Raw genomic sequence first — 22,134 nt, 5'->3', positions numbered from 1 at the left:
ATTTTTTTGCTGGAAGCTGGGCTTTCTTAGTATAATGTTACTGTAACTCTGGAAATCTAGTACTCCCACTTATCCAGGATTGTTGGTTTTTTTTCTCATTGAGGGCTGGAACTGTCAGTTTGTGACTTTTCCAAATTATATTTGTTTCCGAACGGGGAAAGGAAAGGAAAAAAAGAAACTGTCTCTTTAAGATTCTCTGCCACTTCTGCCTGTGGAATTGAACCATGGTCACCTCCAGTGCCAGTGCCACAGTAATCCAAAGTCAATCAATGATAAAAGTTCTTCCATTGCTAGAATCACAATAAATCTACAGTAGAATAATAGTAAGTCAACTCTAGTCTCTAGTCCATTGTTCATTCCCTAGTCCTGAGGATTCTGGGATGGTGATACCCACTCTGCCTCTAATTGAGAGGGGGCTTAGATCCCATGGGGCAGATGGATGGGACTATTTGCTTGCAGTTGCAGATTCTCTGTTCCTTGGGATGGTCATTATCCATAATCATTTCCTTGTTAGTTGTCCTGGGCAAGTCCAATGAACTGGAGAGTAGGTGTTGCAACTCTGTTGAGATTCAGGGCCTGACTGGCACAAGACAGTCCAAAGATTTAAGTCTCTCGGACATATACCTATCAACTCTAGTACTAACTATAGATTCAAATAGAAGGGGCAGCAGAGGCCATCTGTAGGGAAATCACAACTGAGTCCAACTCTGTTGCACTGGGGAGCATAAATTCCAAAGTAGGGCCCTCTGGCAGGCGCTAAACTCCTGAGCTGTCTGCTCTATCTTTAGTATCTGGATGTCTCCAGAGCCCTCAGGAGCCCCACTATTTAAGGCAAGCTTTACTTTGGCAGCCAATGAGATCCTGCTGAGACATGCATAAGCGTAACCTCTGGAATGCCCTCCCAACTCACTTTGAAGTCTATTAGCCATATAAACTCATTTGTCTTTACACTTTACCCTTTTTGGTCATGGTCTCTTTCCAGTTGCATTGCTAGTTGGTGCTTGGTAATAATCCCTTGTTGCCAGGGAGATTCATCCCTAGTAGTCATGTCCCACACTGGGGAGTGGGGGGGGGAGGTAATGCATTTATATGCTGAATTTGGCTTAGAGAGAGTCCACATTTGAGCAACAAGGAGATTCTCAGAAGGTAACTATTAGGCAACCTATAATACTAGGCTAAGTTTCTATTTCAAATGAAAAGGTCCATAAGTACAGTCATTGATATCAAGGGCCCATCAATGGTCCATCCTCCTTCACTAGCCACTGCCCCTGTCCCCAGGGGATTCTTGCTGTCCCATTAGAGAATGTGGCAAAACTCCCCAAGATGGGAATTCAATATTCTTTTGGTTATTGTGTGACTCTCCACCCACTGTTGCAATGCCCCATGAACACTTGAATATTCATACACCTTATAGGTATGCCCCAGGTGAACCTCCTCCATGCATCCCCCATCACTGACACCCCATACCAATGATCCTCCCCTGCCACAGGTGTAACCCTTCTGTGATCCAAAACTTATTCAAAAATGAAGTCAACAAAATAACCAAATACAATAAGAAAATGAAATAATGATAGTTTTAAAAATAACAAAATACAGAAATTTTTTAAAATTTTAAAATAATAAAAAATATAAAATTTTAAAAAAATTTTGACACATCTTTCATCACTATACGATCTGTTGTCTTCTACAGTGACATTTTTCTCCATTTATTCCCCCAGTGTCTTTTTTTTTTCATTTTGTCTTCAAAGAAGCTTTAGGTTACAGAAAGGTCACATATAGAATAAGGAGATTCCTATATACCCAACATCTTCCCCCTTTTCCCCTTTTCCCTATTAATAACATTTTACATGTGGATGGTACATTTTTTACAAAAATGTACAGATATTAAAACATTTCTACTAATCATGGTCAATGATTTACATTATGGTTTACATTTTTGCTCTCTGTGTCCATTTGCTGTGTGCTCTTCTGTGTTTTTACTTATCTCCCTTTTTGTTGTGTCACCTTGTTGAGTCGGTTCTCCATGGAACTCGCAGGCTTGTGGCACTCTGTGGTGTGCAGGCAAGCCTGTCTTCACAAGGAGGCCCGGGGACGTGAACCTAGGGCATCCCGTATGGTAGATGGGAGCCCAATTGATTGAGCCATAGCTGCTTCCCAGGACCATACACTTTTATAAATTTTGACAAAATTGAAGATGGCCTGTATCCATCATTGCAAGATCATGTAGAACAATTCCATCATCCCCAAAATGCCCCATGTTCCATTTATTCCATTACTACCTCCCCCTCCCCTTAGAACCCACTGCAACCACCAAACTTCACTCCTTGAAGAACAAGATTCATAGTTACTTGCAACAACATTGAGGGCTTGACATACTGCTCTTCCTCCCCTATTAGGCACTGCCTATGCTCTGAGAGACTCCCACCCCTCTATATGAGAACATGCAGGATTCCCCAGAATGGGAGTCCAACACCTTCCCACTCATTTTGTGGTTCTCCACCCACTGATACAGCATACTATGACAAGGTGAACACTTACACACTACCAAGTGCACCCTGTCCTTGCATGCCCCCCACATCCAATACCCTAAACCAGTAACACTTCCCTGCCATATTTGCCAAAAGAACATTCCCAACATTGCCATTTCAACCACATACCCAAAAATCCCCAGAATTCACCTGCTCCCTCTCCCAACCTTACCCCCAGTTCTATGGAAAGTCCAATCCACCCTCCCCACCCTACCCGCCTCATAGACCAGCACTGCCCAAGCCAATAGCATCACTGCAAGGTTCTGAGAGGAGGGAGAGGGAAAAATAGTTGTCATATGGGGGCATTTTCAGGATTTGGGAATTGTATGTAATTGTATGTAAATGACGATGTAATGACAGATACAGGCCATTCTATATTAATATCTTGTCATAACTTACAAAATTATGCAGGAGAGAGAATAAACTACAATGTAAACTATAACCCACACTTATTGGCAATGCTCCAAAATGTGTTCATCAATTTTAACAAATGTACCACACTAATGAAGGATGCTGTTATTGTGGGAAATGTGGGACAGGTAGGGAGCAGGGCATATGGGAATCCCCTCTATTTTTTTTTTAAGATTAATTTTTTAATTTTTTAAAATTTATTTCTCTCCCCTTCCCCCCGCCCTGCCCCCGTTGTCTGTTCTCTGTGTCTATTTGCTGCGTCTTCTTCTTTGTCCACTTCTGTTGTTGTCAGCAGCACCAGGAATCTGCGTTTCTTTTCTGTTGCATCATCTTGCTATGTCAGCTCTCCATGTGTGTGGCATCATTCCTGGGCAGGCTGAACTTTCTTTTTGCGCTGGGCAGTTCTCCTTATGGGGCGTACTCCTTGCACGTGGGGCTCCCCTATGCAGGGGACACCCCTGCATGGCAGGGCACTCCTTGCATGCATTAGCACTGCACGTGGGCCAGCTCCACACAGGTCAAGGAGGCCCGGGGTTTGAACTGCAGACCTCCCATGTGGTAGACTGATGCCCTATCCACTGGACCAAGTCCGCTTCCCCCCTCTATTTTTTATGTAACATTTATGTAATCTAAGTATCTTTTTTTTTTTTTAATTAAAAAGTATATAAATTTTAAAAAACAAAACAAAAAAACTAGGCTGGAACAGAAAGTGAGTGCACTTTGTCCATGAGAATCCCTTATATGTTGTGCCTGGATGCCAGGGTAGCCAAATCACCTATTATCTTTGAAGTCTATGAATTAGGTTTTTATAATTGCAATCATGTGTAATGTTTTTTGTTTTGTTTTGTTCTGTAGCTTGCCTTTTCTCCTGGCAGAGCATATTAGACTTTTTATTAATTTTCTTGATCTTCATAAAATTTTTGTTTTTAGATTGTTTATGTATCACATTTACTCATTCATTCCCCTATTGTTGGACATTTATTATTTCATGTTTTGCAAATGTAGATTGTATGTTTGTACTGTGCATATTATATTTTATCTGCTCTTTTTCCTTTAGCTTTTTTTAATGGGTTTAGTAATGCTAATTTTGTTTTATTTTACATATTTTTTAGGAGGTACTGGGGATTGAACCCAGGACCTCATACATGGGAAGCAGATGCTCAACCATTTGAGCTACATCTGTTTCCCTTCTTCAGTTTCAAAGTTTGATTTGGAAGGTGAATGCTCTATTGTAACACAACTACTAGTGATCATAAGAAAGATGACAGATATCTTCAGTTATCTAGTACTACTAAGCTAACGAAACATAAATTTTTATTTACTTTTACATAAGTTTTATATACTTTGTTTTTTATCATTAATGGTTTAGCTACCATGGTGATGACAGTATCATTTTTCCTCATTCCTTAGCACTTATGCCACTTCCTAAATGTCTTTTCTGTTTAAATATAGACTAATTTTAAAAGAAAAAAAAGCCAGACACACACCCCCATTTTTCGGAAGACTAGGTCATTACTGCCCACCCTGGCACCAGCATCCTGTAGCAGGCACACAGGCTGCAGTCCACATAGCCATGCCAAGTGTTTGGGAATGGGGGTTATAGCCACTACGCGGAAGGCGAAATTCACCAGGAATTGCTAAAATTTAGCAGCCTCTTCACCCAGTTCTTCCCTGGATGTTGCAAGAGTTCTACTAGACTCCCAAGTTCCAAACTAGTTGATTCAAGTAGTTCCTGTCAGTTCAATAGTTGTTTTAGTGGAAGGATCAATTCCTGGAGCTTCCTATTCTCCCACCTTCTTTAATGTTTTGATCAAATAAATTTTACACTTACAATTGTTAAATTAGAAAATATAAGTTGTGCATATACTTTACTTTTGTATCTGTTACTAGACCAATGACATGGTGAAGAAAAGTGATATCCTGGTAGTACTGTAGGGAGAGGAAACTATGTGAGGGAATTTCACAGCCTACATGAGTCACTAACCAAAAAGACAGTTGGGTCAGTATAAGTATGACACATCATTGCCATACTTCTGGACAGCATCTAGCACATAATCAGTACTCAATTCTTGAAGTGAATTTTGAATAAATCTGAACTAAAACCTCATTTTTATCAACTGTCTCAGAGCGTCGATGTGAGAATTACACAAAATAACTGTCAGATGCTTGGCATTCAGAGATATTTGGTCTCTTCTCATGAGTCTGTCATACCTGTCACTGGTATTTTCCTGGCACCCCCTCAAGAGTTAGATAGAAAAATAGAAACACAACTACATCATATTCTTTTGTTATTAACTAAAACATACCTTCACTTTCACATCTCGGTCCTCTGTCCAGAGAGTCTTGTACTTTTGAAAGTCCTGCAAAGCCTCATTTGCTGCCTTTCTCAGAGAATTCACGGAAGAGGAAAGGAGGAGCACCAGCTTAGAAATATCCTTGTGCTCTGCTACACCAGGGTAAAAATTCTTCAACTTCCTTGGAGGAATAACTTCTTCAAAAGATTCTGAAAGCACAAGTTTTTATAATGTAAGTAACTTCTCTGTTCAATTTAAAATATTATCAACTTTAATTATTTATAGATTTTTTTCAAACCATTTTCTTAAACATACTCTCTCAGAGTAATTAAAAGCTATTTTCTTGCTATCTACACTTATTAAACTATTGTGTTGAGTATTAAGGTCTAGATTTCTTTAATATGGAAATTTAGAGGAGACAACTGAAAGGCACTAATGAAAAATGCAAAAAATAAAAATGTTCTCCAAGGAAAGGTTAAAAGAGTTGAAATTGCTACCCTACAGAATAGCATAATGATTAAGAGAGAGAGACGTCACCATCACCAAAATGACCGTAGGCCAGTAATTTAATCTTTACAGGTATATTGTGAGGATTAAAGAAGACAATATATGTTCCTTCTCAGCTCAACATCTGTTGTACAGAGATCGTGCCATAACTATTAACCACTATTATTATCATCTCACAAATCTGATCCATCGCTCTCCTGATCAAAGATTCTCAAAAATTCTCCTTCAAGCAGAAACTGGCATTTGAAAAGGTCTGAAAGATGAGTTGTGGTGTAGCAGAAAATCCCAGATAGAAGAAGTTGACTGTCAAGGACTTTGTACTCAAACCTGTAGCTGAGGGGTTGGAAGTTCAAATCTTCAGAGGCTAATGCAAATAAATGGCCTGGGCTTGGTACATCTTAAAAGACTCTACTCAGCTTTAGCTAATTGTTGCCATGGAGGAATGTTGGCCCAGTACCGCCCGATTTGACCATTATTAAAGAAAAGCTGGCAATCTGGAATTTTGTGAGTTTGAATTGTTAACAATTCTTTAAGAAAGTAAAGTCATATGTGTATGGTCTCTCCTTGAAGAATTTTTGAGAATTCCTTTTATTTTCATCTGTATGCTCACACAATTTGGCAAATAAATGTCTCTGATGCAGGTTATATCACTGTACTCTTAATTATGTTTTTATCCATCTAGGAGCCCCTTGACAGCAGGGAACCAAACTTATTTAATATTTTTGCACCTTTCCCATACCCAATATTCAAAACTTCATACAGTCTTTATTAATCCAAAGAATTTTGTTAATAGTATTAATATTTTTGCTGTTGTTTTTAGTAAAGGAGATATTTTGGCATATTTTAACAAAAATTAAGACAAATGAAAATACACAGTGTTAGTTTAATTATGCTAATTTTCTTTCATAGATATCTTCAAATCACTGTCCAAAGTAGCTGAGCTTATTTACATTCCCATAAGTAGGGCAGGAGAGTTCCTTTTTAACCAACTGTTTATCAGACCATAATGTTTGCCAATCTGACAGAAATAGTAACTTACTGTTCTATTTTGTATCTCCCTGCCTGCTTCTGTGACTACATATATTTTCATGTTTACTTTAGTGGGCCCCAAATATGGTCTCTAAGATTCAGAGGGCCTGGAAGTCAAAATCATGCTTGGGTAAAAAATCCATTGTAAGTGTACTATAAACCAATAAAATTTAATATCACAAATTAAAGTACACTCATAGAGCTTTGGTCTAGCAACAAAGAAAAACAGTCCAAATGTAATCCTCCTTTTCCAAATGCTTATCAGTATGAGGCCAGATTTTCTTTATATACTTCAACAAAGCCAACATTTCACAACAGACTGCATGTAAAAGCAGATATGAGAACTGAACTAATTTTTTTTCTTTTTTTTTTTTCACCAGGAGGTTCCTGGGGATGGAACCCAGGTCCTCCATATGGTAAACGGGAGCTCAATTGCTTAAGCCACAGCCACTTTCCCCAACTAACTTTCAGTAAGTCAAAATTAAAGGGATTTGCAAAACTGCAAAACAGTATTTTTCTAAATTTCAAGGGGAAATCGTTATTTTTCATAAAACGATTTTATTTATATTCACGTGATAGGTTTGTCACATGTTTTTTTATACTCGGTTTTGATTTCTAACACGATCAATATCTATAGTTATGAAGCCAGCTAGTAAGAATCAATAAATGGATCTGGAACCTGGCAAGTAGTCCACATGGACATCAATAACTCCTAAGATGGCTGCTGGAAGACACTCGCCAAGATTCTGCCTTTCTCCAGAAGCCAGAAGAAGCATGGATATTCCCCAAGGACTTAACTGTTGGACCCTCATGGGGGATTGATGGGTGGGGTAATCAATCAAAACAGCAAACAGCTGGAACTCCTCCCCTGCCATTAGCAAAGGGGTCAAATAATTAACAGTTCAAAAAGCAGACACAAGGCCTGAATTCAGTCTCTCTTGCCTTTGGACCCCTGTTCCTGCCCTCTGCACCCTGCTCTTGTTGTTTTTCCTTGCCAGGGTGGCCATGCAAGTAAAACCTGGGCATTTATAACCTATAATGGAGAAATGTAGCCTGTAAATCAGCCCTCTTTATCACTTTTCAACCCCTTCCTCTCTACCTGGGACCCCTGATCTGTTCTTTTCTCCCATTTCCCGTCCCTCCCTACCTGAATAAATTACTGGCCTAACTTACCCGACATGCTTTTGAAATTCATTTCTGCAGTATAGTCAAGAACCTAGACAAAATCCAGTTACAGTTATAACTCACATTTTAAAAGGCTCTTTAGAGCCCTCAATAATTTTAAAGACTGTAAAGAGGTTCTGAAAACCACTGGTTTATTGCCATTGGGTTTTCTCTTCTGTCAATTTCCTATTCATATCCTTTAACACTTTTTTTTTAGGATTGAACCTGGGACCTTGACCCTGTACATGGGAAGTAGGCACTCAATCACTGAGCTACAACCACTGCCCTCCTGTAACACTTTCTGTTTTTACTTATTATTTTGTAGGCATTCTTTCTAAATTTTGGATAAAAACTTTTAGTCAGTTATGTGTTAAGAATATGTTTTTCTGAGATTGCCTTTTTCTTTTTTTTTAATTCCATGAAATGACAGTGCCAATTCTATTTTTTTCCCCAGATTTATTGGGGTACTATTTATAGGCCATAAAATTCATCTACTGTAAGCATACAATTCAACATTTTTTAGCAAATTTATAAAGTTAGGCAATTATCACCACAATCCAGGTTTTTGGAAGGGGCTGAGTACAGTGTACTTTATTAATGGTATATGACAAGATACTGGGATGGAAGCTGTGGAGGATGGGTGATTCTCAATATTGGGGGATGAAGTTGAACCTAGGAGCTACCCAGTGGCTGACTGCCTCTCTCTTCCTCTCATGATGTTGCTAGGGTTGGTGGTCCAGAGCAGCTCTTACTCCTTGGAGGCCATGTGGACCATAAGGTTCACCACCCTGTGGCTATAGCCAAATTCATTGTTATACCAGGAAACGAGCTTGAAAAAGTGGATATTGAAGGCAAGGTCAATCCCAGCATCAAAAGTGGAAGAGTGGATGTCACTGTTAAAGGCACAGAAGACAACCTGGTCTTCTGACACCTGCTTCACCAATGTCAATGTATTTGGCCACTTTTTCCAAATTGCAAGTAGATCCATGATGGACACATTAGAGGTGGGGACACAGAAGGCCATGCCAGTGATCTTCCCATTCAGTTCTAGGATGACCTTGCCCACTGCCTTGACAGTACCAGTAGATGCAAAGGTAATGTCCTGGGCAACCGTGATGCCACATTTTCCTGGAGGGACCACTCATAGTTTTCTGGGTGGCAGTGATGGCATGGACTGTGGTCATGAGTTCTTCCACAATACCAAAGTTGTCACATATGACCTTGGTCAGGGGGGCCAGGCATTTGGTGGGGCAGGAAGAATTGCTGAAGATCTTCAAGGAGTTAGCATACTTGTCATATTTCACACCCATCACAAATATGGGGGCACCGGCTAAAGAGGCAGAGATGATGACTCTCTTGGTGCCACACTCCAAGTGAGCCCCAACCTTCTCCAAGATCATGAAGACATGAATGGACTCCACAAATATTCAGCACCATCATCACACCATTTGATGTTGGCAGGATCTTGTTCATGGAAGATAGTGATGGGATTCCCATTGATGACAAGCTTCCCATTCTCATCCTTGATGGTGCCTTTGAACTTGCCATGAGTGGACTCATACTGGAATATGTAGACCAAGTAGTTAGGTCAATGAAGGGGTTGTTGATGGCAACACCCTGCACCTTGCCAGTGTTAATAGCAGCCATGGTGACGAGGCACCCAAAACGGCCAAATCCATTCTGACATTCATCATCGTATCTCAGGTATGTCTGTTCTCTGTATCTATTTGCTGCGTCTTCTTAGTCTGCTTCTGTTGTTGTCAGCAGCACAGGAATCTGTGTTTTGTTTTTTTTTGTTACGTCATCTTGTGTCAGTTCTCCGTGTGTGCGGCACCATTTCTGGGCAGGCTGCACTTTCTTTTGTGCTGGGCGGCTCTCCTTACGGGGCTCACTCCTTGCATGTGGGGCTCCCCTACATGGGTACACCCCTGCGTGGCAGGGCACTCCTTGCGTGCATCAGCACTGCACATGGGCCAGTTCCACACGGGTCAAGGAGGCCCAGAATTTGAACTGTGGACCTCCCATGTGGTAGGTGGATGTCCTAACCACTGGGCCAAGTCCACTTCCCTGAAAAGACTATTTTGTTGCTCTATGGAATTAACTCAGTATCTTCACAGAAGTTCAACTGACTCTAAATTTAAGAGCTTATTTCTAGATTCCCTCTTCTGTCCCATTAATCTACATGTCTATCCTTAAGCCAAAGCCACACTGTCTTGATTACTGTGGCTTTATAAAAAATTTTGAAGTCAAGTAGTATAAGTTCTCCAACTTTGTTCTTTTCAAAAATTGTTCTGGCTATTTTAGGCCTTTTGAACTCCAATGTCTTTTCATCAATTTGTCAATTTGTGCCAAGAAAAAGCCTTTTGGAATTTTGATAAATATTACATTAAATCTACAGACCAATTTGGGAAAAACTGTCATTTTAACAAGACTGAGGTCTTCCAATCTATGAACATAGCGTATCTATCCATTCATTTAAATCTTCTTTACATTTATTTCAGCAATATTTTGTGATTTCAGTGTACAGGTCTTAAATTTTTTCTGTTCAATTTATTTTTAAGTACTTCATTGTATTTGATGATATCATGAATGAAATTGTTTTCTTAATTGCATGTTCAGATTGCTTCTTGTTAGTATATAGTGTTTTAAACATTGGTCTTATATCCTACAATCTTGTTGAACTCATTTATTAGTTATAATAAGGGAAAAATCAGAGAGGCAATTTACTAAGGAATGAAGTCTTGATACGTGCTACAACATGGATGAACCTTAAAGAGCTCACGTTGAATGAAATAAACCAGACATAAAAAGGACAGATATTGTATGATTTCACTTATTCGAAATAACTAGAATATGCAAATTCATAGACACAGAAAGTAGATTATAGGTTACCAGAGGTGGTAGGGGAGGTAAAGAATGGGGAAGTAGTGCTTAAAGAAACAGAAACAGAGTTTCTGTTCGGGGTGATAGAAAAGTTTTCATAATGGATGGTGATGATTATAGCAAACACTGTGTAATTAATGACATTGAATTGTATGCTTGAAGGTAGCTAAAGTGGGAAATGTTATGTCATATATGTTATCACGATTTTTTAAAAACTAATCAGAAACACAATCAAAGATTTCAGTAACACCTTATTCACAATGGTGAAACACTGGAAACAACCTAAATTTCCAACAATAGGATGATATTAATAAATGTTGGGGGAAGCGGATTTGGCTCAACTGATAGAGTGTCTGCCTATCATATGGGAGGTCCAGGGTTCAAACCCAGGGCCTCCTGACCCATGTGGTGAGCTGGCCCACGCACAGTGCTGATGCACGCAAGGAGTGCCATGCCATGCAGGGGTGACCCCCGTGTAGGGGAGTCCCATACAGCAAAATGATGCAACGAAAAGAGATACAGATTCCCAGAGCTGCTGATAAGAATGCAAGTGGACACAGAAGAACACACAGTGAATGGGCACAGAGAGCAGACAACGGGGGGAGGAGGGGGAAGGGGAAGGATAAATGAATAAATGTTAGCATTGCATATGGGGGGGGAATGCCAACATTTAACTAATTGTTATGCTTCAAAGATTCTATTCATCTGAGATTTTCTTTCAACATTCTTACTCTCTTCCTTCTTCAACTGTTTTCCTGTGCTTAAATGGGATACGTCAGTACTGGTATGGGTAGGACTGACAATTGCAGATTTCATGTGACGGGTCTGTTGTTGCCCCCAGTGAGCCACTCCTCTGCTGACCTCCAGAGTTAACTGGATCATACGGTTAATGGCTTGTTGAATATCATCCAAACTAGGAACCATTACCTGTGGAAAGAAGAAACAAGTTTATACTATCAATACATACAACCTGATTCTTACCACCCTATTCCCCACTAAAAGAGGGAAGCCTAAGGGGACCCAGTGAAAGGCAACTTTGAGAAGAGGGATGTTACAGGGTTTGTGCTACAGACTTTCTCTACCCTAAAGTTTCCCATTCTATCAATCTCTTCAGGCAGGTAGGTGAAACTCAGTACTGGTCTCCCCTCCCTATGAGGGTGGTTGAATGAAGCAGAAAATTGTGGACTATGTGTTGGATGTCCGTGGAGAAAAAAAACTGAAGGAGCTATATCATAAAGATTGTGGCCTCAGTTATTTGAAAGGTGGCAAATAAGCTAAGAAACTATGTTACATAAGGCCAGACAGCATAGATGTGATGTTAGGTGAGCCAGAGGTTGCCGGCCCTTATCCACTGGCCCATCACAGAATGCACCTTAGTCATCCCCTCTGGCTTGGAGTTCCAGATGCCAACAAGTAGTTAGATTAGTGGTGGAAATAAATGCCACGGGAAGGAACATAATAAGATCCATGGTTCTCAGGGCACAGGCTCCTTTATATTCTGTCATGCTTACTGGGCTAACTCTTGGTCATATGTTGAGGTAGGGATTTGGTTTCTAAGATGGTTTTATTTAGATAATTTTACATCTGAAGTAAGAAAAAGCAAACAGATTCATAAAGTATTACTAGTTGATGGCAGGACAGACACTTAACTCATATCAACATTCAACATACTATGAATTATACAGATGTAGTTGTTTTTTATAAGAGAGATAAATGATAACATTTTGATTTTTTTGTTAAATACTGAGGGAAGTTAAAAAAAAAATACATAGGAGAACAACCAGAGAGACAGTGCAATACGTGAACCTGGACTGGATCTAAAAAAGGAGGAGGAAAGACCTAAAGGACATTATTGGGATATGTGAAAAAATTGGAATACAGATTGTTAAAGTTTCTGACCTTGATAAATATACGTAACAGTGATTACATAAGTGATTATCCTTGTTTTTAGAAAACGTGTATGTGTTAAAGGAGCATGATGTATACAACCTACTTTCTAATATTTAGAAAATTGACAGATATGATGATTGACAGATTGATAAAGCATATGTGACAAAATGTTAAAATTGTTGTATCTGGATATCTCAGGGTGGGGGAATATGTTGGAATTCTCAGTATGGCTTTCATATTATTTTTCCACTGTCCTATAAGTTTAAAATTATTTCAAAATAAAAAATTTAATTTAAAAAATACATAACAAGATATTACTGTAAATGAAAATTCAGTTCTAGTGCTATACTTCCTAAACACATTATCAAAATATCATTTTATTAACTTGAATATTTAAGAATACTTACCACATTAGGAATTGCAAGATGGACTTCAGTTTTTATAAAGGAAATAATATCATCTGACCGCTTCCGCCCATAATGGCTATAATAAGAAGGACATTTAGCTTTTAAACCTTACCCTAAAATATCTTAAATAGCTAGTCATGTTATAAGCTTAAATAATAAAAATAAAGCCATTTTCTAAATAATGAATTACATGAAAAGAATTACCTATAATGGAATCATGAAGGTCAGACAACTAACACAGTGAATTTAATATACTCAGAAGTTAAATACTACTTCCAAATATATTTTCTAGTACTTTAATGTTGTTCTTTCTCAGTAATAACCATCTAACAGTATTTACTACAGGCAGTCTTTGTTCACAGCCCTGCAAAGATGCAGGCTATACTTTTTTAATATACCACTTTACAAGATTAAAGGGGAGGTTTCTGGCCAAAGCCTTCCAAAAACTGCCCTTTTAAACAATCAGACTCATTCACAGACTGAAGCACAGGCACACAAACACATAGATACATACAGATTTCTTCAAAAATTACTTAACGTACTGCTGGATGTGAACATCCACATAGCACAGTGAGTTCATACTTCGAAATTGCTTCTTTGCACCTAACACATCATAATCATGGGTAAGAATAAAAAAAGGCATGAGAAGGATCAAAACAAGATAAACATCTCCAGAAACAGAAAAACAACCTGGCCAAGATTCTGGTTAGGAAACAGGCAGTGGGAAAGCTGGCTGCTGGGGAACACAAGAAAGTGAAAGTACTCCATGTAGGACAAGGGACCTTGGCCCGGCTTCAAACTACTTGAAGCCAAAAACTACGGTGATGCTCCCCCAACTCATGAAGAGAGGCAAAACAACAGCAAAACAAAGTACACAACCAACTACCTGCAGCTCTGGCTTTTCCAGAAGAAGTAGGCCTGGGGTGACAAAAGCAAATCCACAGCTTCCTGAAAGCAACTAAGCCAGGCCACCTATGTACTCCTTGGCCAAACTTGCCATATCCCTAGTACCTCTCCAGGGAGCAGTAACTGTGCACAAATAAGATCTGGTTCTATACTCAAGGTTCCAAGGGTCATGTGGAGTCAAACGTGAAAGTCCTACATGGGGAGGGAGGGTAGGAGAGAAAAATACACAAAACAAGAGACCTCTCACTCAAAGAGGACCTACAAATTAAAATCCCAAGACTAACAGTAAGAAAGAAGGCTACAAATAAATCAATAATTGAATCAGAAATTCCCTCAACATAAAATTCAACATATGGAAAAATGACAGACTCTAAAATATATACACTGCGAATGTTCAAAGAGATAGGAAGGCTACCTTCCACTGAAAAATAAAAATAAACTAAAAAGACAGAAGTGGTATACTATCTGGAGGATAAGAAAACAAAATGTATTGAAATATTTTAAATGCATTAGATGGAACACTCTTTAGATTAGATAAAGAAATACTAGTTGATAATGTAGCCCAGGAAGACAAACAGACAAAACCGATGACAGAGAAGTTAGGAGACAGAGAAGGCAAGCGGAGGCCCCAACATTTGAGATGACCACACATCCAGTGTGCTCAGGAAAGTGCCAGGATAATTCTCTCCTGGTACTTCCCCTAGATGGTTCTCCCTTCACTCCCAGAAATGTTCTAGTTTGAACGATAAATTATTTGGTCGCCATATTCAATATTCAATTAGTAGGAGTTCCAGAAAAAGAGAGTGAAGGGAATGGCCTAGAAGCAATAAGTGAAGAGGAATCTGTGGAGAATTCTAGAATTATGTAAAAATATATGCTCTCAAATATAAAGTGCACTCTGAGAACAAAGAAGGAGTAAATAAAGATAAATCCACAAACAGTGGGGAAAAAAAACAAAACTGTAGACCATTAAGGATAAAAACAAACTTCAGTTACCCTCACTGCAGACTTATTGGCAACAATATAGGTAAGGAAACAAATGAAGGAATAGATTCAAAGTGCCAAGAGATGAATGAAAATTTTATAACTACCCAAACTGTCATGAAAGAATGAGGAAAAAGCAAAGGCATTTCAAACTTTAAAGAAGAATAAGAGGGTTTACCACTCATACACCCTAACTAAGGAAGCAGTGAGATGCAAGAACTATAAGAGAACTTGAAGACTAATAAAATAACTCAATAAATTTGATTAATGGTTGCTCAAAAAGGAATAAATTATTTTTGAATATTCAAAAAGGGTAGAATGAAAATATCAAACAACAATAAGGCAGATATGGTTTAGGGAGTAAAGCATGTCAAGTCCCTTATAGTTAGAAATAAGACTAGAGAACTGCAAATCTGCAGCCAGTACATTTTTTAACTGGAGGGGGAAAGACAGTGTGTTTTAAAGTTAAGGGTAGGGAAGCGGACTTGGCCCAATAGATAGGGCATCCGCCTACCACATGAGAGGTCCGCGGTTCAAACCCCAGGCCTCCTTGACCCGTGTGGAGCTGGCCCATGCACAGTGCTGATGCATGCGAGGAGCGCCCTGCCACGCAGGAGTGTTCCCCACGTAGGGAAGCCCCACGCAAGGAGTGTGCCCTGTAAGGAGAGCTGCCCAGCACAAAAGAAAGTGCAGCCTGCCCAAGAATGGAGCCTCATACACGGAGAGCTGACACAACAGGATGACACAACCAAAAGAAACACAGATTCCTGGTGCCTCTGATAAGAATAGAAGCGGTCATAGAAGAACACACAGCATATGGACAGAGAGAGCAAACAACTGCGGGGAAGGGGGGTATGGGGAGAGAAATTTTTTTTAAAAATCTTTAAAAATAATAATAATAATAATGTTAAGGGTAACCACTTAAAGATTTGAAGTAAAGAAAAGAGAATAAAAGGGAGGTGTTATTCATTCCAAAGGAAAGAGATAATGAAATGGATCAAAGAAAAATGAGAGAAAAGAGAAAACACACAATAAAGTCTCAAAAATTAAGTCCATCATATCAGAAATCATAACAAATGGAAACATATTAAAAGAAAGAAATAACCAGATTGAATAAAATAATCGATAGATACAATGCTCGTAAGAGGTAAAATTTAAAACTATATAATAAAAAGGTTGAAATAAAGGAAAAAGAAAAAAGATATACCCAAAAAAACCTGGGGAAGCAAAATTAATGACATTCTAGAAGAATTTAAGGAATTAAGGATTAATATGCATAAAGAGATTCACCACATAAAAATAAAAGGAACAGTGCTCCAAATAGCTTTAACAACTATGACCTTAAATGCATAAAATAAGAACTGACTAAAAACAGAAAATTTGACAAATCCACAATACACTGAGAGATTTAAATAATACAATCAAATTTAAAATCTGAAGTGACTAGCCAAGGAATAAATCCAAGAAAAAATGTACAAGATTTTTACATAGAGAATATAAAACTGCTTTGAGATATTAAAAGAAAACATAAATAAGGGAGAGGATGTGGTTCCATGGTTGAGTGCCTGCCCCCCATGCATGAGGTCCCAGGTTCAATCCCAGTTCCCCCTAAAAAAAAAAAGAAAATGTAAACAAATGAAGAGGTTATCCAAGATTCTGGATGGAAGATTCAATATTACAGGGATATTAAAACCCAGCAAAGAAAATCATAAAGAAAATGAAAAGATAAGGCACAACTGAGAGAAGATACATTACAATAAAGTAATATATTGGGAATACCTAGGAATCAGTCCAATCTTGGCAAAAATATTTTAAGTGGCCAATATTAAATGTCTGCAAGGATGAGGAGCCATGCTTGGCAAGAGGTAAAATAAAGCATGCACATACCCTAGAAGCCAGCCATTTTGCTCTGTGGTAGATTGAGTGATGTACCCCAGAAAAAAAACATGTTCTTAATCACAATCACACACATAGGAAGATGTTATTTTAATTACAGTATGGCCTCCTGAATCAGGATGGGGCTTAATTTCATTCCTGGAGATCTTCTAAAGAGAAGGCCCTGGGAGGCGCCTAAAGCCAAAAGCCAGCAGCAATCTGGGAAAGGAAGGAGAGGGCATCGCCATGTCACGGGAAAACCAAGGAGCACAAGGACTTCCTGTCAGCCAGGACACTACTGACTCGTGAAGAAGCAAGCCTTCCAGCCTCCAAAACTGTAAAGCAATAAATACCCATTGTTTAAGCCAACCATTGTGTGATATTTGTCATAGAAGCCTGGAAATTAAAACACACTCTTAGCAGGTGCAGCAGGAGAATGTACAAGAATGTTCATGGAGGCTTATTCACAATAGCCCAACATGGAAACAACCCAAAGGCCCATCACAAGTAGAATGGACAAAAGTTATATTCCAACTATAGGGGAGTGAAAATAAATGACATCAACATAGATGAATTTCAAAAACATAATACCTGGTTTTTGTTGTTGTGATTATTATTATTGGAACAATGAAAATGTTCTAAAAATGACTGAAGTGATGGATGTACAAATATTATACCAAATACCACTGATTCTACACTTTGGATGGATTTATGATTTATTACTATGTATCAATAAAATTGATTTGTTTAAAAAAATCATGGGACTGTATAACAGAGATTACTGTTATGAACAATGACTCTGGTTAATAGTATAATCTTAAGATTGTTCTTTCATGAACTAAAACAATTGTACCTCACTATTACAAGTCTTAACATCAGGGTGGTATATGGGAAATGATACAACTAATGCAAACTATGGATTGTAGTTAAAAAGTAAAGTAATATTGTATAGGAAGCAGCTGTGGCTCAAGCAATCGAACTCCCACTTACCATGCGGAGAGGTGCAAAGCAATGCACCAAAAAGATGGTGATGCAACCAGATACAAAAAACGGATATTTTAATATTCTTTCATCCATTTTAACAAAGTTTCCATTCCAGTGCTAAATGTCAATAATAGGGGGTTATAAGGGTTGTGGGATTTTTCTTTATGGGGTATTGAATATGTTATAAAATATACTAAGGTGATGAATGCACAACTCTGTGATTATAATAAGAGGCACTGATTGTGCACTTGGGATGGACTGTAAGGTGTATGAATATATATTTCAATAAAACTATTTAATTTAAAAAACCATTGTAGCAGTTTGAGATCATTGATGAATTCCAAAAAGAAATATTGGATTATGCTTGTAATCTGATCTGTACCTGGGCCTGACTGAGTTATGATTAGGGCATTGAGTCCCCATCCCTTGGTGGGTGAGAACTCTCAGATATACGGCATGGCAAAGAACAGAGTTGGGGGCTTTTAATTTTGGAGTTTTGATTTTGGAGTTCGATGCTGAAGACTTAAACTGGAGCCCTGAGAAGTCAGCACACAGAGGAAAGACAAGCCAGCCCCAGGAAGGAAAGAACCTTGAAGCCAGAGTAAAGCAAGCCCCAGGAACATAGGAACCCAGGAAACCTGAACCCTCGCAGATGTCGGCAGCCATCTTGCTCCAAGTAACTTATGCTTTATGGCCTGGTATCTGTAAGCTCCTACCCTAAATAAATACCCTTTATAAAAACCCACCAATTTCTGGTATTTTGCATCAGCACCCCTTTGGCTGACTAATACAACCATGTACAGGACTTGTATGCTGAAAATTGCAAACACTGATGGAAGAAATCAAAGATCTAAATAAACAGAGAAACACACTACTTTCATAGCTTAGACAATTTAATATATTAATATGTCAATTCTCCCAAAATTGATATACAGGCTTAATGCAATTCCTATCAAAATCCCAGCATGAGGAGTTCTGTAGATAGAATCGCTATGAACAAGATCATTCTATCAATTTTTGAAAAAGAAGACTAAAATGGGAGGAATCAGTCTCCCCGACTTCAGGAATTCCCATAGAGCTGCGACAATTCAGGCTCGCGGCAGGGGAAATGGGGAGGGGGGAAATGCAGGGAAAAGTATTGGTGATGGGATAGACACATAGATCAATAGGACAGAACTGAGAACCCAGAAATAGACTCACAAATATGCCCAAATTATTTTTGAACAAGGTTTAAAAGCAATCAGAAAGGAAAGAGAGACTTTTCAGCAGACAATGGTCAGTGGAATTGGACACCGATAGGCACAAAAATAACTTGGACCCAAACCTCACACCTAAAAAAAAAAATTAACTCAAAATGGATCACAGACTTAAATGTAAAACAGAAAACCATAAAATTTTTAGGAAAAAACAAGAGAATCTAGAGCTAGGGAAAGAATTTTTAGTCTTGACAGTAAAACCATGATCCATAAATGGAAAAGTTCATAAACTGAACTTCATCAAAATTAAAAACCTTTGCTCTGTAAATCCCATGTGAAAAAGGATTCCATGTGGAAAGACAATCCACAGATTGGGAGCAAATATGTGCAAACCACATATCCAACAAAGGACTAGTATCTAAAATACATAAAGAACTCTCAAAATTCAACAGTAAATAATCAAACAATCCATTTAGAACATGGGCAAAAGACATGAACAGGATTTCACTGAAGAGGATATAAGATGGAATGTAAGTAATGAAAAGTCCTCAACATTGTTATTAGGGAAATGCAAATTGAAACCACAATGAGCTATCTCTACAGTACAATAAAAGTGGCTAAAGTAAATAATAGTGACAACAGATTCTGAGAAACTGGATGATTCATACATTGCTGATGGAAAAGTAAAAAGATATTAATACAACCACTCTGGAAAGTAGTTTTGCAGTTTTTTAAGACACCATATGACCTAGCAATTGCACTCCTGGGCATTTATCCCAGATAAATGAAAGGATAAAATTATAGATATGGAGAATACATTAGTTTGGTTGCTAGAGTCTAAGGACAAGGATGAGGGGAGATGGGACAGGAGGGGAGTGAAAATGCCAATGTGAGAAGTCCTTGTGGTGATGGAAATGTTCTGTAATTTGACTACATCAATATCAATATCAATGTCCTGCTTGTGATGTTGCACTATCATTTTGCAAGATGTTACCAGTGAGGAAAACTGAGTAAAGGGTACATGGGATCTCTCTCATTTCTTATAATGAGTTTGTGAAACTACGATGATCTAAAAATAAAGTTTTTTTTAAAAAGCCGAAAGAAAAACAAAACAAAACCCATAATACCAAGCAAAGCTTAAATACAGTTAAAGCTGAATGATATCTAGATTAGGGATATAAACACTTGGTAAACTATAAGGAAAAACAGGACAACGATAACACAAAGTTGAGGACAGGGGCTACCTTTGGGTGAGCAGGAAGAGCAACAGCCCTGAGAATGTGTTCTTTATCTTGACCTGGGTGCTAGGAACATAGCTGTATGTTTGATCACTGTTCTTGCAGTATTACATGTTTTCATGTTTTCACACTGTCTTTTAATGAATGCCAGATTCACAATTTTATTATGTTATAAATTATTAAATTACTAAAAATAAAAAGTTGCTTTGAGCATTATATTATGATAGGTAGTGATACCAGACATATTTAGTATATTTTCAACTTGCCTTGCAACAAATATTCTTCTTTTCATTGTGTCCAAAGATAACCGCGTAGCTTTTTGAAGACTGTCTAATAATTGATGAGAGAAAAAAGCAAAGACCTCTTTACATTCCTGTAATAAGAAATCATATTAAATTTGGTACAAAATAAAAAACAACCCCAAAGCAGTAATATAATATTAAAAGTGATATGTGGAAAGTAGAAAATCATAAACTATCCAATTTTAATTATACCATAGAAATAAATTCAATCCTAAATTACTTGTCTGTTTTGTAAACAAATAGCAATGTATGAAAATTGTGTTTGCATAAACTACCTAGCAAAACCATAAAGACTTCCTCAGAAGCCAAAATTCCAAAACAGTTGATTCAAATTCATCCTAGCTCACTCAATACTCAATTTACTCAGCAAAACTGGAAATACAAAACATGGAGTGTTTCTCAATGCTTGGGGGTGTGGGCACAGAAGAGGATATTTAGTTTCCATCCTCAGGAATCTCATATTCTTCTCTTTACCATAATTTAAAATTTACAATACCAAAACATATGAAAGGAAACTTCCACCCTCCTGTGACCATGGTTTGCCCTTCTCTCCACGCTCTTCCAAGCTTATTGGTCAGAGCCCAGGGCATTACTGAGCCTGGCCAGGCAGGGATCTGGACCCCACCTCTTGCTTGCACAGAAAGCCACACATTCAGGGCCAGGCTCCGGCCACTTTGCTGCTGTCCGCTCTAGACCCAGCCTCTCTGAACCCGTGTGGGCCTGTCAGGTTGAGCCAGTTCCAAAGGGAGAGTTATCAGGCCGTGACAAAGAAATATCAAATATTTCAAGTGTAGCAAGGGGAAAGCTGGTGAATCATTGGACTAAAGCACAGACATGACACAATCATATTTTTACATTAGAGCCTTCCGGCAGCAATGTGGAAGATGGATTTGAGAGGCAGAGGCTATTTCAGGGGTGAATGCATCAATGCAGCTCCAAGCGAGCCCCAAATTGAGAGGCTGATGGTACTCAGTTTTGCTCCAAAAACAGTAGCCAGTGTCAAAGGGAGTGCAAATGGAAGAGAAGATGGGTAAATACGGGACCACTAAGATGGTAATACACTTCCTCTCTCCAGCCAACTCCAGCTGATTGAAAATGGCTGCTTGGTGAAGACCTAGGAATTCTAAGACTAAAATCTACCTGCGGCAGGGAAATGTATCCTGACCAACTGGTGATACCATCCTCCAACAGGAAGTAGGAAGTGCAACATATATGCGCTGTTTATTTCTAAAACTGTATTACAGTGTGTTAAAGAGGGTCAAAGTAGGTAAAATAAGAGAGAAAGAATGAAAAGATGAACTGTAGGAGGGATTAAAAGAAAACTGACAGGGTAGCAGATGTCTTAATAGCTCAATGGTTGAGCTCCTGCTTTCCAAGTACGAGGTCCTGGGTTCAATCCCCAGTACCTCCTTAAAAAAAGAAGAAGAAAAAAGAAAAACTGACAGAGGCAGGAGAAAGCAGGAATTAGTAAAATATGGGAGTGGCATTTGTATGATGAGAAGGTTGAGACCTAAAAAGGAGAGAAGCTCCGTGCCT

General features: G+C 38.5%; 1 protein-coding gene across 1 annotated transcript in view; it reads right to left on the bottom strand.

Annotated features, from left to right (window-relative positions):
- DNAH8 (dynein axonemal heavy chain 8) overlaps positions 1 to 22,134 on the bottom strand; it is a 467,072-nt gene that overhangs the window by 240,909 nt on the left and 204,029 nt on the right. Inside the window, exons 28-31 of the mRNA XM_071218442.1 lie at positions 20,563 to 20,669; positions 13,114 to 13,189; positions 11,548 to 11,743; positions 5,246 to 5,442 (exon numbers count right to left, since the gene is read on the bottom strand). Coding sequence (XP_071074543.1) covers positions 5,246 to 5,442; positions 11,548 to 11,743; positions 13,114 to 13,189; positions 20,563 to 20,669 — 576 coding nt within the window. The remainder of the gene's footprint in view (positions 1 to 5,245; positions 5,443 to 11,547; positions 11,744 to 13,113; positions 13,190 to 20,562; positions 20,670 to 22,134) is intronic.

This window comes from Dasypus novemcinctus, chromosome 11 (assembly GCF_030445035.2).
Source record: "Dasypus novemcinctus isolate mDasNov1 chromosome 11, mDasNov1.1.hap2, whole genome shotgun sequence".
Taxonomy (NCBI): Eukaryota; Metazoa; Chordata; class Mammalia; order Cingulata; family Dasypodidae; genus Dasypus; species Dasypus novemcinctus.
The sequence above is the reverse complement of the archived record's forward strand: the minus strand, read 5'-3'. Positions and strand labels throughout refer to the sequence as shown.